Source organism: Mandrillus leucophaeus, unplaced genomic scaffold (assembly GCF_000951045.1).
Source record: "Mandrillus leucophaeus isolate KB7577 unplaced genomic scaffold, Mleu.le_1.0 Scaffold103, whole genome shotgun sequence".
NCBI lineage: Eukaryota > Metazoa > Chordata > Mammalia > Primates > Cercopithecidae > Mandrillus > Mandrillus leucophaeus.
Window position 1 is genome coordinate 6700442 of NW_012098432.1, and position 18085 is coordinate 6718526.

The 18085-nt window shown below is 42.6% G+C and overlaps 1 protein-coding gene across 1 annotated transcript in view; it reads left to right on the forward strand.

The window, feature by feature from the left end:
• Positions 1 to 884: 884 nt before the first annotated feature.
• ST6GALNAC5 (ST6 (alpha-N-acetyl-neuraminyl-2,3-beta-galactosyl-1,3)-N-acetylgalactosaminide alpha-2,6-sialyltransferase 5) overlaps positions 885 to 18085 on the forward strand; it is a 192945-nt gene continuing 175744 nt past the window's right edge. Inside the window, exons 1-2 of the mRNA XM_011977906.1 lie at positions 885 to 1279; positions 2098 to 2337. Coding sequence (XP_011833296.1) covers positions 1265 to 1279; positions 2098 to 2337 — 255 coding nt within the window. The 5' untranslated portion in view covers positions 885 to 1264. The remainder of the gene's footprint in view (positions 1280 to 2097; positions 2338 to 18085) is intronic.

Here is an 18085-nt window from a genome sequence, read left to right on the forward strand (position 1 = left end):
TTGAGAAAGCTCTTATTGTGCCCATGGTTCAGTAGGCCTGCTGATCATTTCCATCTTAATGTAATCTTTAACATTACACTGCTACAGGTGAGGTATTAAGTAATACATTAAGACAACTATTTTCACTGAGCAATTTCACAAGAAATACGTTTTTAGGTAAATTAGACGTTTAACAAATGCCATTTGTAATTCAATGCAGAGGAGAGAGCATCCTTAAAACAAGCTATTGATGTGAATTTCCCAACATAAGACAATAATTATGTTCTTTTAATTTTAATTGAAGTCCTGAATGTGAAATTATGTGCCGTCAGTACAGTAGACCAACGGAAAGCACCAAAGACCTTAGGATTAGGAAATAAGCCATACGCAGTTTTATCTCTAGCAGACAGAAATTCTTCATCCAAATTAGGAAGAATCTACAGGTCAAGTTAATCATGTAGCTGTGACATGCTGAATGTTTTTAAAACTTTAAGATCATTTAGATGAACACTAGGAACCTCAAAAGTCAGGCAGAAATATAAATGGCAATATTTAATGAAAATAATAAATGAAACACTTGAGATGAAATATTGTGAGCTAAAGATTCCATGAGAATAACTGGATCTGATAAAGTAAAAATAAGAGGGAAGAGAAAATTATAAAGCGAGCAATTGAAAAATGTAATAATAAATAATTTTTTAAGAAAAATAATTTCATTATAGATTTCTGTATGCTACGAACATAAATGCAAACGCTATAGAGTTGTTGACATCTGGCAGACTGACTTGTTTTTATCAACATCGCAAAACAGAAAATTTAGTTTGCAAATTTTCAAATGGCTATCACGTTCAGAATCCAATCAGGTTCTCCTTCTTTATTACTTGATGACTTCTTTAAAGATAAATAAGCCCGCGGACCAAGAAGTGGGTACACTGGCTCGGTTAACTCTCTCTGTCCAGAAATCTCACTACTGAAAATTTCAGATTGTTATTTGGGGGCGGGGAGGGGGATGCAGAGGTCTTTAGGACCCAGCAGGCGGCGGCAGGCGGCAGTTGTGTAGATCACTGAGAGACTACGAGGGTCCGGTTCAGTTTTAATTCTGTCTCTAATCTCTGCAACAGCGGCGCTTCCCGGGTCCCGCGGCTCCCGCGCGCGATCTGCCGCGGGCGGCTGCTGGGCAAATATCAGAGCCGCCTCCGCCCCATCACCCATCATGGAAACCCTCCAGGAAAAAGTGACCCCGGACACGCGAGCCTGAGGATTCTGCACAAAAGAGGTGCCCAAAATGAAGACCCTGATGGTGAGTCAGTTGTGGCAACTCCACTGGGCAAAGAGGGGGATCCCCGGGCTCAGGGTCCGCTGGACGCACCGGGGAGACTCCGGGACTTCTAACCCTGGGCCGCGAGGTCGCCTGTTACAAAGGGACAACTTTCTACCCGCTCCGCGTTCCCTCCCGATTCTCCAGCTCTGCCTGGCTCGGAATCCCAGAGCCAGGATGGGAACCCGGGTTGCCTCGCCTCCTAGATCTCCGGCGAGAGGTCCGAGGGGGTGGCAGAGAGCTGCAGGTGCGATGGAGGAGTGGGCAGATTGCTCCAGGGATGGGGGTGCCCAAAAGCAACAGCCTGCCAAAAACTAAGAGGGACAGGGAGGAGGGACCTTTGCAGACTTTCTTCGTTTTCTTGGATTTCAAACTTGCAAGGATCGCCAAGGGAGAGCCCCAGGGCCCCAGGAAAGGAGAGGTGTTAAGGACTCAAGATTCCAGCAGCTTGGCTGGGGTGACTAAGGCAGACGGACCCTTCCACAGAGTGCAAACCCATCCCTGCCCTCGGCCCCGGCGCGCTCCCTCCCTTAGCCTGGGGCCGTACACCACCTGCCCTCTACCGAGAGATCTGGGCGGCGGCGGCCGAAAGCAGCGACGCTCCCGGAGCATCCCTTACGGTACGCAAGGGGACGGTGCTTTCTCTGTCCCAGTTGCGTGCGGCGGGGCTGGGGCCCAGGCTTTCCCCCGCGCCAAATCTCCCCCACTAGTGTGACCACCGCGCAGGTGTCCCCGCTGGGCGCGCTCCTCCGTTGTCTGCACTCAGCCCCTCTCCTCTCCTCTCTCCCGCCCGCCCGCAGCGCCATGGTCTAGCAGTGTGTTTAGCGCTCACCACCATGTGCACCAGCTTGTTGCTCGTGTACAGCAGCCTCGGCGGCCAGAAGGAGCGGCCCCCGCAGCAGCAGCAGCAACAACAGCAGCAGCAGGCGTCGGCCACCGGCAGCTGGCTGCCGGCGGCGGAGAGCAGCCCCCAGCCGCGCCCCGGCGTCCCCGCGGGACCGCGGCCACTGGACGGATACCTCGGCGTGGCGGACCACAAGGTGACAGCATGCCCGCCAGCCCGCTCTCCACTCAGCCTGGGGATCCCGCACACCTGAGCCTTCCCCCTTTCCCGGGGCTGGGAGGCGCTGTGAGTAGGTGCCGTTCGCAGGCTGGAGGGGAGTGGACCTGCTGGGGTAGGGTGGGCTAGTTCCAACTTGGTATGAATTCTTATTTAGAGAAAGACACAAAGTTTTGTAGAAAATAGGGGTGAGGTGAGTGGACCCCAAAGTCTAATTTCCCAGCAGAAATCGGCCCTGGAACTAGAACTCCCTGATACCCAGAATTGCAGCTGTGGATGGAGGTCCGGTTCCTGAAGCCTCGGGTTTGGCTGCCGAGTCGCTCCCTGGTGGGAGGAAACTGGGGATGACGCGGGTACCAGCCTGAGCGTTCCTCTGACCCGGAACCGGAGGGTGAGCGCAGCCAGCCCGCGGCCACTGCTCAGGATCCAACGTTCCCCTCTGATCTCTCCAGCGCATTGCTTTGGGCTGAATTCTCTCAGCCCTGGGGAGCGGTGCCCAGGCACGCATGGAAGACTTGAGGCACAAACTCAGCTTCCATTGGTTTGAAACTCATCGTTGTGAGCCTGTCTTCCTCTGCCTTCCGGGAAGCTGCTGGATGGCGTGGCTAATAATTAATACGATGAATCTTTTAAAACTGAGCCTCCTTTCCCTGGAATAATAAATATCTGGTTTCAGTGTGTGAAGCCTCCGGGAGAATCCTAATCAAGTTTGCTGATTCTGAAGATATTTTAATACAGTTTAAATGTATCCCTCATTATTTGAAGTTGCTCATATGTTTTTATTAATACACAATTCCACTCAGCTTTATAAAGCTAGAGGATTTTTTGAAATCTCCCAATTATTCCTTTTATTTTACTAAATTTTATGGTTGTGAACCGAAGTAATATATAGTAGATACTCCTTTTGTGTGAAAAGGTCGCTCTAACCATGTGAAAAAGCCAAACTTTTTAAAAGTGGCATTCGAAATATTGCCACACACTTGTTTAATGCATAATGCTAAGGATTTGAAAGGTATAAAAGAATTTAAGGCAGGACCCAGTCTTACAGATCTTTAAATACCTGAGGACAAAACAATATACTATGAAATGTGTGTAGATGGATAAACCGATAGATAAAAATGTATAATAAATGCTAGAGATGAACAGTACTGTAGGCGTGCAAAAATGAGAACGATGACTTCCCTGGAAAGATCAAGGAAAGCTGCTTTGAAAAAGTGAAATTTTGCAATAGGAAGAATTCAGGGAAGTAAAAAAGGAGGAATCAATTTCATCAGGAAGCGATTATTTATTTATTTATTTATTTATTTACTTATTTTTGTGGCAGGAGCAGGGGTTGGGGGTGTTAGTAGACTTAAAATCCAAAAGTAGATGGCTATCAATTTTACAGTTACGGCTTTCGTTTCCTCTCTTAGTTGTTGATTGATTATATGCTTTGTATCTGCATGTGGAAGCAACCAATAAGGGCTGGAGTTCTAGGAAAGTTTAGACATTAGCTTCTGACTGTGGATGGCTGTGGTGTTTATGTGTAACTGGTGTATGATGGATATATTGAGCTCATGGATTTCCATGGCTATTGTTTGGTGGAAATTACTATCTAACACTTGAGAAGCTTTGATTAATGGCAGCATCAAAAGGTAAATTTGCTGAAAGTTTTGATCAGCTTTTGGGAAGAGATTTCTCATACTTTTCTTCTTGTGTTCTTCTGCTGGACAGACACCAGCTAACAATATTGATAGCTTAATGCAAAGTATAATACCCTAAGATTTATGTTCAAAACAATGTTTATTGACACAAATATATTTGATTTCAATTTTTGTTTATCAGAGCCTTACTTTACTGAAACAAAGAACTGTCCTTTTCTATTTGGTAGGGGGGATGTTGATACTCTACATGGGAAATTGAAATGATATGCAGTAAAAGGGTTTTACAAATTGTGAAGTGCTATATGAATGATAAATATTGTGTGACAGTCATTGGAATTCCTAGTAGAAGAAGATCTTTGGAGATAAATATGAATATCAATGAAATTATTTCATGGAACACCAACATCTCACAAAATTCTATACCCAAATGTTTTGAGGGAGTTCACGTCACCACAAGCAAAGGAACAAAGGCATATCTTAAAGTCTATGTCTTCTGTTTAGACATTATCCCAATTGTCCCACTGAACTAAATATAAACTTCTCAGAATGCATTAACTGATTCTCTTTACTGCTACTATTTAGCTGACAGGAAATTGGGCAGAGTTCCTTTACGGATGGTCATATGAAGGTGCATATGTAAAATGTTGTTCATATTCTCTCCAAAAGTTGCTGTTTAATTAGGTTTATTTGAGATCTTTCTATAGTCTTGCAAAGGCAAAGGTGGAAGACATTTGTTAGAATATTGCTAGGAATTTTTTTTCCAATTAGCACAGGACAGAGTAAGAAATGAAAGCTTTTCTATTCTTATTATATTGCCAGATGATACTCAGATTGCTTATTTTTCTTTTACCCTCGCATCAGGCCTCAGAAAAATGATGGAATATGCTGGATGTGATGACCACCAAGCCATATGCTGCTGCATATTGAATCAGATTTCCAACAGCCTTTTTTATCTGCCATTGATTTACACAGTCTGGAGAGAGTTACAGATATTATTTAGGAAAATATTCACACCTCCATAGCTGGAGGCCCCAAAGACTGATAAATATGTAGTGTTTATGCTCAGTTACATGATGTGGTTAACATTAACAGTTCCAAGATTAAATTCAACAGGTGGTCCTAATCCCCAGCACCTGAATTTCACAAATTACAGCCTGTCTGCAATGATGGTCTTGTCTCATATGGCTGCAGACTGAATTACTGTTGAGATTAAATCACTATGTGCTTTTGTTGAAAGATATGCTGCAAGTCAAGTCAGTGATGAGCAGCATGTGTTGAGGCTTAAAATATCACTTTTCATGGTCATATTCTCTACTTCCTCTTTCACAAACTATGTGAGCTGCAGTTGTAATTTCAGTATCACTAAATGAAGGCTACATGGAGTTTCTTGTCATAATGAAGGCATTTTCTGTTAGAGTCTTTCTCTTCTTTCCCAATCCCTCTCCCCAGACCTCTTCCCACAAATGTTCCACCAACTCATTTCCCTCGTGTTACATGTCTGTCTCTTCAGGTACTATAGCTGTATTCTAACATTACTCTCTTGGTCCCGATTTTTGGAAGCCAATGATAACAAGATTGCTTAGGTACAACTGAAGAAGCCAATTTTCATGGCTTTGGGAAACTTCTGCATTTAGAACTGCAGCCTAATGTATAACCAAGCTAACACACACACACACACACACACACACACACACACATATACACATTAAATCAAGAAATCCTTAGAGGAAAGCTCCAAGTCTTATAGCAGAGTGGAAGGGAACTTGGAATGCAGTTCAGTTTCCAGTCCGGATCTCGTTTGGGTAGACGAGGTCATTTGCCATCTGGTAGACCCTGTAAAATGAAACTGTGAGCTAATTCCCATTTCTAGAGGATAGACTCTTATCACAGAAGGCCCACTATCACCCAGGCTACCCTTTACTGAAATGGCTTATGAAAGGGCAGTGATCAGGGGGGTCTACAGCTGAGCAGCTATCTCTTTGCTTCAGAAGTATCCCCCAGGGATGGATTTTACACATACCCATAACATACTTGTCCTTGGTTCTTTCCTTTTTTAGGCACTCAGTTATTCAGACAAATCAAAATTGCTTAGTTGTTATAGTACTATTACTATTAACTGGTAACTATCCAGTTGGAGTGGTAAGACAAGTCAGTGCAAAAATTGAAAAATCATAATCCAAAACCAGAATTTGGATAAATGCCATCTAACTTATTTTGAAATTATGGGATGAGTATTCCTCCTTTAGAAAAGTGTATAAATTCTCAAATGCAAGTTTACATAATGTATTTGACCGTATATTATGACATTTGAGTTGTGAATGAATGACTGAAATGAATGCTAAATCATTTGAATCTCAAGGAAATTCAAAGTGAGCTAATTTTCAATGTTCAGGTATTATAAAATGTAATTTGCCAATAATAATGAAACCCTGTTACCACAAAGCATCAAACCCCCAAAATCAGGAAAAGAACACTATTTCACAGGTGAGGAGTTGCGATAATGTAGTTGCTTTTAACAGGATAAATTTTTTTGTAACACTTATTAAAATACTTAACCTTCCTTAAATATGTGACAGCCAGGATAATTTTTCCAGCTTCCCACGGGATGATTTCAAGATACCACTATTCTCCTGTAAATGGCAGGTGAGTTTGACCTGGCTCACTCTTAAATTCCAGGTATGCTGGCTTTCCTGCTGATCTGTGAACATTCATTCTGCCTCAGGACCTTTGCACATGCTCTTCTCGCTTCCTGGAAAGCTCTTCCCCAAGTCTTTTGCATGGTTGATTTCTTCTGGTCATTCAGTCATCAGGTCACATGTCATCTTCTTGTGAACCACATTCTTTAACTAGCCCCCTCTTCAACAGTCATTCTCTGTCATATTAGCCTGTTTTATTTTCCTTATAACACTTAACAATATCTGAAATAATCTTAAAGTTTACTTGTCTATTTTCTGCCCTTCCTCCAACTGGAATCTAAGTGCTGTGACAGCAGTGTCTTTTTACATCTTGTTGAACAGTTTAATTCCAGGACCTAGATCAGTATCTAAAGTTTAATGGGTGCACAACAAGTATGTATGGAAAGAAAGAAGGAAGTGAAGGTGGAGGAGAGAAGAACAGACCTACTTACCTATGTCAAATTTTTTCTCTACAAGAATCATCAGTGCAGTCTCAAGACCCTAGTGTGTCTCATTTTTCCTAAATTTGTTCTGCCCACAAAAGTAACTCTAATAACGGGCAGGCAGAGGAGGTAATGATTTAAGAGGAAAGACAAAAGAATCTTTGGGAATGAGATTTAGGTATCCATGTTTAACAAGCTTCCTTTTTAAATATTGCACACATTAAACTTTGAGAAACATTGTTTGAAATGTTTTTAATCATCACAATGTATAGTTCTGCAGCTAATTCATTTCTAGGTTTTTGAACTCATCATAGCCCTTGGTAAATACTTGTTGAAGGCCTAATAGTTTCAAAATTGGGCATTCTTGAGGAAGAACACAGTCCCTACCCTCAAAGAACCTTTGATCTAATAGTTGCAGAGAAAAGACAAAGAAGCAAGAAAAGTTCAATAATAAGGCAAGCAATGAATAATAATTTGAAATCAGGAAGCAATAATTCAAGGCACTGACTCTAAAAAGAAGATAATTTCTGTGATCTTTCTCCATCTATAAAACAAGTTAAATTATATTATTACCTTAGAAGTTTGCAAAGCTTTCAAACTAATATTCCACTCCTTACTAGCCTCATATCTGTTCATGCGTGTGTGCAGGATATCCAATGAATAATAAGTGAACAAATTGGATATCAAAGCAACTTCAAAGTGGATTGATTTTAAATTCAAAATATTGTCTCTTTATGATTTTCCTTTGGCATGACATAGGGTCTTCTGCACTCATGAAGTGAAACCTTCTTATATGTCTCTGTAACATATGGCGACCACCTTAACCAAGCTAAATCTCATAACTGATTGGATTAGTCGGGGTTCTCTAAGGAGATAGAGCTAATAGGGTATTTATACACACACACACACACACACACACACACACGTGGGAGTTTATTAAGTATTAACTTACACGATCACAGCTTCCCACAATAGGCTGTCTGTAAGCTTGAGGAGCGAGGAGAGTCAGTCTGAGTCTCAAAACTGAAGAACTTGGAGTCCAATTTTCAAGGGCAGGAAGTGTCCAGCATGGGAGAAAGAGGTAGGCTGGGAGGCTAGGCCCACCTCGCCTTTTCACGTTTTTCTGTCTGCTTTATAGTCCCTGGAAGCTGATTAGATGGTGCCCATCAGATTAAGGGTGGCTCTGCCTTCCCTAGCCCACTGACTCAAATGTTAATCCCTTTTGGCAACATCATGCAGACACACAGGATTAATACTTTGTATCCCTCAATCCAATCAAGTTGACGCTCAGTATTAACCATCACAAGTCCACCCCTTGTCAACTTGAACCCATACACATCTCCTGAGATCATACATAATCTTCAAATAAAGACAATAATGAGGTCATAATAATGCCTAACATAATATAACTATCCTTCATACAACTGGAAACACACCAACCACCAACCCAAATACTATTACATAAAGTTAATACTTAACTGCTGATATGTGGTCAATACATCTTATGTCACATGATAAAGGAAAAGGAAATAAAATGAAGATCTTTTCTTAGTACAAGTGTATACATGCACAAACGTGTTTTTAACAGGAGGAGGGAATACTCATGACAATTACAGTCTTCATTTCTGCAGCTGCTCAAGTAGCTAGTAATGATGACTACCTTCTTCTACTACCCATTCTGTATTCCCTTTGCCTTCAGCAAGTACCTCAGCAGGTCACGGTTTTTTTCCTGGTGGAGTGACCCAAACCTTCATTCCTGAAGGGTCATTTGTAGTCCTACCTGGATTGGGCGGTTGTAGTTTCCCATTGACTTTAGTCACAAAGCATGATAATACCCTAATGGACACCCTAATGGATCTCCTGTATTCCACGCATACTCTTCCTTACCTCTATTGTGGAGTAGTGGACTGATTTCATCTTGATAGTCTGGGTCAGTCACCCTAGCCAACAGTATAACTCCCTTCTTGGCCTGTTGACTTAAAGGTAGGAGCAGCCCAAGGTGTCCAGGTGGCAATCTTAACTTCAGTTTAATGGAATCATTGTGTCTCCAGGTGGCAGCGTTCCTGTTTTTGTAGCTAAGACCTCTAGGACAGCAGAACGTAATGTTGCAGGAACAGGAAGCAAAAATTTTGCTAGTGGATCACTAGGGGTGATGGTGAGTTGTTCTGCTTCCACTTCCACCCCTTGATTCTTAGACCTGTGAATCCTGGCTATGGGAGAAACAGTACCATATATGGGACACTGATGCAGAGCATACGTCCCTGCCACCATGGCCTTCTGGAGAACTTTGCCCCAGCCCTGCAAAGTTTTGTCACCTAGTTGGCATTGTAATTGTGACTTCGAAAGGCCAGTTCACCATTCTATAAATCCAGCTGCTTCAGGATGATAGGGAACATGGTAAGACCAGTGAATTCCACAAGCGTGAGCCAACTGCCACACTTCTTTAGCCAAAAAGTGAGTGCCTTGATCAGAGGCAATGCTGTGTGGAATACCATGACGATGGATAAGGCGTTCAGTGAGTTCATGGATGATAGTCTTGGCAGAAGCGTTGTGTGCCGGATAGGCAAACCCATACCCAGAGTAAGGGTCTATTCCAGTTAGGACAAACATCTGCCTTTTCCATGATGGGAGAGGTCCAATATAATCAACCTGACACCAGGTAGCTGGCTGATCACTCCAGGGAATGGTGCCATATCGAGGGCTCAATGTTGGTCTCCACTGCTGTCAAGTTGGGCACTCAGCAGTGGCAATAGCCATGTCAGCCTTGGTGAGTGGAAGTCCATGTTGCTGAGCCCATGTGTAACCTTCATCCCTGCCACCATGGCCACTTTGTTCATGGGCCCATTGGGCAATGATACGGGTGGCTGGGGAAAGAAGCTGAGTGGTGCCCACAGAATAGGTCATTATTTAAATCCTCCTCTGCTGAAGTCACTCCATGTGAACACCGACATGGGATACAAATATCTTCACATTTTTTGACCCCTCAAAAAAGTCCATCCACATACCTCTTCCTTAAATTTCTTTGTCACCAATTTTCCAATCATGCTTCTTCCAAGTCCCTGACCATCCAACCAAGCTATTGGCTATAGCCCATGAATCAGTATATAATCATACATCTGGTCATTTCTCCTTCCATGCAAAGTGCACAACCAGATGCACTGCTCGAAGTTCTGCCCACTGGGAAGATTTCCCTTCACTGCTGTCCTTCAAGGATGTCCTAGAAAGGGCTGTAGTGCTACAGCTGTCTACTTTCAGGTGGTGCCTGCATACCATGCAGAACCATCTGTGAACCAGGCCTTAGTCTTCTCTTCTCTGTCAACTGATCATAGGGAACTCCCCATGAGGCCATCCGTGGAGGCTGAGGGAGAAGGCAGGGTGGTAAGAGTGGAGACCATGGGCATTTGAGCCACTTCCTCATGTAACTAACTTGTGCCTTCAGGGCCTGCTCAAGCTCGATCACATGTATACCACTTCCACTTGATGATGGAATGTTGCTGTGCACGACCCGCTTTATGACTGAATGGGCCAGAAAGCACTCAGTTCATGATGGGCAATTCAGTTTGCATGGTGACTTGATGACCCATAGCCAAATGTTCAGTTTCCACCAAAGCCCAGTAACAACAAAAGGAGAGTAGTTATCCGCAGAAGATGGCAGGGCCTTGCTCTAAAATCTTAGAGGCCTCTGCGGTGATTCACCAAAGGCTCCAAACAGCATCCCTATCTGCCACTGACACCTCAAGCACCGTTGGATCTGCTGGGTCATATGGCCCAAGTGGCAGAGCAGCTTGCACAGCAGCCTGAGCCTGTTGCAGAACCTTCTCCTGTTCTGGACCCCACTAAAAACTGGCGGCCTTTTGGGTCACTTGATAAATGGGCCAGAGTAACACACCCCAGTGAGGAATGTGTTGCCTCCAAAATCTAAATAGGCCCAGTAGCTGTTGCGCCTCTTCCTTGGTTGTAGGAGGGGCCAAATGCAGCAACTTATCCTTCACCTTAGAGGGAATATCTCGACAGGCCCCACACCACTGGACCCCTAGAAATTTTACTGAGGTAGAAGGTCCCTGAATTTTAGTTGGATTTATTTCCCATCCTCTGGCACACAAATGTCTCACTGATAAGTCTAGTGTGTTTGCTAATTCTTGCTCACTGGATCCAATCAGCATGATGTCATCAATATAATGGACCAGTGTGATATCTTGTAGAAACGAAAAGTGATCAAGGTCTCTCTGAATAAGATTACGACACAAAGCTAGGGAGTTGATATACCCCGAAGGCAGGACAGTAAAGGTATATTGCTGGCCTTGCCAGCTGAAGGCAAATTGCTTCTGGTGGGCCTTATGGACGGGAATGGATTTGCCAAATCAATGGCTACATACCCGGTACCAGGAGATGTGTTCATTTGCTCAAGTAGTGAAACCACATCTGGTACAGCAGCTGCAGTTGGAGTCGCCACGTGGTTAAGTTTATGATAATCCACTGTCATTCTCCAAGATCCATCTGTCTTCTGCACAGGCCAGGTGGGAGAGTCGAACAGGGATGTGGTAGGACTCACCACCCTGCATCTTTCAAGTCCTTGATGGCGGCACTAATCTTTGCAATCCCTACAGGGATGCAATATTGTTTTTGATTTACTATATTTCTAGGTGGAGCCATCTCTAATGGCTTCCATTTGGTCTTTCCCACCATAATGGCCCTCACCCTACCAGTCAGGAAGCCAATGTAGGGGTTCTGCCAGTTACTAAGTATGTCTATGCCAATTATGCATTCTGGAACTGGGGAAATGACTACAGGATGAGTCTGGGGACCCACCGGACTCACTGTAAGTCAGACCTGAGCAAAACTCCATTAATTACCTGACCTCCATAAGCCCCTACTTTAATGGGAGGACCTCAATGACATTTTGGGTACCCTAGAATCAACATCAGCTCAGAGCCAGTGTCCAGTAGTTCCCGAAATGTCTGATCATTTCCCTTTCCCCAGTGCACAGGTACCCTGGTAAAAGGCTGGAGATCTTCTGGGGGAAGGGTGGGAAAAAGAGTCACTGCATAAATTGTCGGTAATGTAGTAGGGTCCTTCCTCAAGGGGATCCAAGCTCCCCTTCATTCAAGAGATTCTGGGTCTGTAAACTGGCTCAATGTTTGGAAATTGATTAAAGGGCGATGATTCTTTGTTTTTACAATTCAAATTAGTCTTTTGTCCATTTGACTTTGAAATTTTCTGCTTGTATAAATTAAGTAGAAATGCAGTAGGCTTCTTATAAATTTCACTTCTAGGAACACTTTGATTAATTAGCAAATGCCAGAGCTCTACATGAATCGGGCTATTCTGATTGTTGCTTTGCCTCTGCTGTCCATTACGGTAGCTATGCCCACATTGCCTTTGACAGTTGAGTGCCGCCACTTGGCCCCAACACCTCAAGATCCAATTATTCCCACTATATTTAAATTTTATAGTTGACTGACTTGGTTCCCACTGTTAGATCTGACATACAGAGAAGACCAATTATAGGACTCTTCAAAAATGCGGGTGCTGCCCTCATAAATCTATTTCACAAGGCATTGTTCAAGGGTATATCTTCTGGCCCCTCCCAGATGGGTCTAAAGTGACAAATCCACTCCACCATCCCAGTCTCCCTAAACCTTTGGGTCCCTTCCTCTCCATTAAACCAGGGGAGATCAGACATTTCCAGCTCACTCACAGTGAGTCATCTTTTAATCCATATTTCAGCTAACCAAGCAAATAAACTATTAGAACCTTTTTTAACTCCCGGAGCTGCAGTATTAAAAGCAGAGTGGGCCCAAATCAATAAATTCAGCCTGATCCAACTCTATGTTCCTTCCACCATAGTCCCATACCCTTAATATGCATTCCCATGCCTATTCTCCAGATTGCTGTTTATATGAATTAGAGAATTCGAACAATTCTTTTCAAGTGTAGCACACCTCTTATTGGGTCACACTCTCAACCTCATCTCTAGAGGCCTACTGGGACTTTAGTCTAGTTATAGGTCTAGAAGCAAACAGCGGTGTTGGGGGTGGCTCCTGAGGAGAATCAACACTATTTGGCCTGGCAGCTGCCTCAGGGGAGGCCATCACTGTTGCCTCAGGCAGTGCAGGGTTTATCTCCTCAGACAGAAGTGGAAAGGCTGATGGCAGCATGGGTCTGGGAGGGGATGTTGCCACTACTGCGGATTGGGAAGCTGTTCCTTCTGGCAAGTAAAGGTTCATCAGAGTTTACAAACTCAGTGTCCCCAGCTTCACTGGGGTCTTCCACATGTCCCCATTCCAAGTTGCAGGGTCCCATTCTTTTCCAATCAATGGCTCTAACAGTAGACACCTGGCGAGGCTGTGCACGTACCTTTTGTTGCAAGTCAGCCACTTGCATAATAAGAACTTGTGTCTGTTTTCCACAATTTCAGCTCTTTCTCTACGGGAGATAAGACTTTCACTCAGGGCAGTCTTATCAGATTTGAGGCGCAGTATCTGCTTCTGAAGCCAGGAAACAGAATCCCTGAGTTCATCATTTTCTTTCATCAGTTTGTCAACTGAACTTAGGAACAACCAACCAGCTTCATTATGTTTCCTGGTTCTCCACATATGATCAAAGTTATTACATATAGAGTCACTAAACTCCTTGCCTCTCACGAGCGGTGAATCAGGAGTGTCAAATGCATTTATTTTGCATAACTCTCTAAACAGTTTACACCAAGGACTATCAGTGTTCTCCATAGTATTAGAAGTAGAGTCCTTGGCATTTTAGGGTCTAATCATATTAAGCAGCCAACTTCAGAAACCCCAAAACCAACAAAAGAACTTCATCCTTAATATTCTTTTCCTCTAGAACCACTCCTGCTACCAAAATCTGTATGAGTCAGCATTCTGTAGAGAGACAGAACTAATAGGATATACATATATATAGGGGAGTTCATTAAGTATTAACTTACACAATCACAGGTTTCCACAATAGGCTGTCCGCAAGCTTGAGGAACAAAAAGAGCCAGTCTGAGTCTCAAAACTGAACTTGGAGTCCAGTGTTCAAGGGCAGGAAGCATCCAGCATGGGAGAAAGATGTAGGCTGAGAGGCTAGGCCTGTCTCGCCAGCTTCGCTTGAAGCTGATTAGATTGTGCCCATCAGATTTAGGGTGGATCTGCCTTCTCCAGCCCACTGACTCAAATGTGAATCCCTTTTGGCACACACATACCCAGGATTAACACTTTGTATCCCACAATCCAATCAAGTTGACACTCAGCATTAACCATCACACTCATGCTATGGTGAATGTGGATATAATTGTGTTGGCCCCACAAGACAGAGTATTTGCAATCAGGTCTGTCTTAGAAACACGATACCTGTTATAAATGAGAATTTCCATAACCTCTAGGGTGAAGTGTCAGTATAGTATAATTTCTGCTTTGCAAATACTAGGATTATGGAAGATTAAATATGTGAAAGGACTTTGAAAAATTAAAGCATATCATTAATCAACAAGTCATTCCTTAAAACCTCTTATTCACCTATTATATACTCTTTGGACAGCTGTGTAGGGCCTTAAGTATAGAATGACAAGGAGTGATTATCTCTTAAATAATATTGTCATCCATACCCCAGAACTTGATCCAATGGAAGAACTCTCATGGGAGTCAGTGAATTTATGATCAAATGATTGGTAAAACTTGGAGAGGTATGTGCATTTATGAGATGTGTTAAAATTCTTCTCCATAAGCTCTGAGTCTTAAACACTTAGTCTGGGCCTGGGACAAATAAATATTTTTATTGCATGCTCTATTCAATATGTCTTTCCAAATAAAAATCACAGGAATGCATATTCTCAGCATAGACAGCCCATCTGCAGTGAAACCTTCCCTGACTTATAGCCCAGGTTTGAACTGAGCTGTATGTTTTGTCTTCATAGTTGAGATCTCATGATAATACTTATTCCACTTTATTGTTATTTCTTGTCTAAAATTGTCTGCCTTCCCTACTAGACAGCCAGCTCTTGGAGACCAGGCATTTTTTTCTCTCTTTTTCTGTCCTTGTATTCCCAGCCTTTAACATAATGCCTGGCGTATAATGAGTCTTCTATAAATACTTGTTGAATGAATGAGTATATCTACATAAAGATTTTGTATTTCTTCTAAAATAAGCCTACCTCAAGAGTTTCTAACCATTTGGAGTTACTGAAAAGGAATAGCTGCACGTCATAAATATCAATTCCTCCTGCCACAATTTGTAGGTCTTAACTAATTCATTTCTACCTTCTTGTACTAATCAGATCTCTTAAAACATACTCAGAATTTCAGAGCTAGAAGGAAAACTTAAGAATTATCAAAAGGAATTCCAGAGTGGTTGTGTGATTTGCCCAAGGTCGTGCGTTAGTGGCAGAGCTGGGGTAAAATGTCGATCTCTGATGTGAACATCATTACCATAAGGGAAATTCAGTGCCAACATCTTCTAAGGAGTGACTCAACATTATTTGGACAGAATTTATTAAAATGAGGAGCCTGGGCCTACCCAGTTATTGAAAAGTAATAAATATTTAAACACCTTATTATTCTGAAATGAATATGAGAATATGCCTCTGGATAGTTCAAAAGAGTCTTTCACCAACCACTAACTTTGCAATGGCTGTTTCAGAGACTGCATATAATGCATGGTACTAATTAATTGAAACAATTTTCAAATCAGAGTAGATTTTTGCCTTTAAAACATAAACCAAGCCAAAAGGAGTGTCATGTTTAATTATTTGCACAAAATTTTCTGACCAGAGCACTCATTTAGCTGAATTATCTTCTCCACAGTGGAGACTTAGTTAACCAAGTGTTTGAAGAACTACCATTCTGCAAATATCATTGACTCCCCCTAAATTCTGAGATGTAATACTTACTCTAGGCTGGAATTACTTTAGGCAAATAAGAAACCATTTTACCTATCATAGGGAAAATTAACCTTGATCATTGCTATAGCTATGAAAAGGAAACTTTTTTAGTATATTCACTCTTAATGACTAAGGAAGTGTCTGTAGAGTTCCTGGGAAACTGCACAGATTCTGAGTATTCTCTGGCAGACTGAAATGCAGTGTCAAATACTTTTTTAATAAGAAAGCATATTCTGGAAATTGATTGCACATATGAGCCATCTCCACTGACTGAACTGCAAGCATGACTGCATTTCCAACTTACAGATCTTTTCATGTTCCTTGCATGTTTCCTATGGCTTCCCATTGCCTACAGAATCAAGTTCAGACCCTCAGGAAGGCTTGCAAGGCCCAACAGGATCTTGCTGGCCTAATTCTCCAACCCTACCCCCACCGCTGCCCTCAGCCTAGGCACCATGAACCCAGGGAACATACCTTACTGTTTTGTTCTTATCTGCTTTTGCTTCAGCACCTCCTTTCTAAAGTTTTCCCAGATACAACATCTCTGCAGAGTAGACCCAACATTCTCTTATGTCAGCTACACATCAGTCAGTCAATCACATATTGGCTGAGAACCTACCATGTGGCAGGCACAAGGGAGGAAACAAGATAAAGGACATGGTCCCTGCCCACAGGAAAATCAGTGGAGTAAATAAATGTTATAATTACTACACCTTGGTAAGTACTAAAATATTCTCTGTATCTTACACATGCTTCTAATCACACAATGTTGCAATTATTTTCCACATGCATGTCTCCCTGACTAGGTTTTACCTTTCTGAGGCTAAGAACATAACTTATTTATGTCGGTATCCACAGAATTGAAAACTGTATCTCAGACATATGAAAGCTAAATAAATATTTGTTGGATGTTGGGTAGGCAAAGTTCTATTTTAATTATATGTAGTATGAAGAGATTTCACCAAGTCTGGCTAATAGACTCTTAATTATAGGAATGGACAGAAACGATAAGTAAGGGCACAAGGGCTTCAGGTATCTGACATATATATCTTTAATTTCTGTTTCCCCTTTGAATACAGAGCAGCATCTCCTGACCTTTCCAGAACAGTTGACCAGATGTGGAGATGCAATGATGACCATATTTGAAAACAGTATAGTACCATGAGAGGCAGGCAGGCCCAGGCTGTTTATTTGTTGTGAGCTTTTTCAAAAGTCATAACTTCTAGGCTCCATCCAGTTTATAGAAGAGGAAGTTAAATTATATTCATTCATTCCCTCATTTATTAAATAATATTGTGTTTCTACCACATGCCTAGCATTGTGTTCAGGACCCAGGAAGCAATGAACAGTGAAAAAAGATGTGATCCCCAACTCTATGAAACTTACATCTGTTGGGAGAGGCAGAAACACACATAAAATTTCAGTGCAGATTTGGAGAAGTGTTATATGCTGTGGAGATTGAATTTTATCCTGAAAGCATTGAGGAAGTCTTTAAAAGGTAACTTAGAGGAGTAACTCCATCAGATATGTGTGCCAGTGGATCACCCTGGCTTCCGTGTGGCATGGGTTAACGTAGCCATAGGTTGTAGGAAGAGGGATCAATTAGCAGACTGTTGCTGTGGTTTGAGTAAGTGGCACAGCCAGAGGATGATGAAGAGACCTCAGGTTTCTACCTGCTAAGTTTCTGTGATTGGCCACCCTCCTGTGTCTGTGCAGACAGTCTGAATGCAGCTCCTCCACCAGCAGAAGGTTTGTGGTTCAAGATTGCCTCACAATAGCTGGTAAAGAGAGCTGAGGATGATCCCAGATGGCACTTCAGCTTTGTCTAATTTTGAACCTTGCTGTGCATCTGAATACCACGTACTGACTTGAGCAAAACAGTAGTGTTATGGTGAGGGCTGAAGCAAGCTGTTTGTCAAGACTCCATAATGCATACTGGTGGCAACAAGAATTAAACTCTCCACCTGCAGGAGAGCCAGCCAATGGGGTGTAGAGTAAGTGTGCTGGCAGAGACTTTAGTATGTAAAAGTGCCACAGGGAAAGGGGGCACACTTTATTCTAGAATAATCTTGTCAGAGAGATTGTTACATAG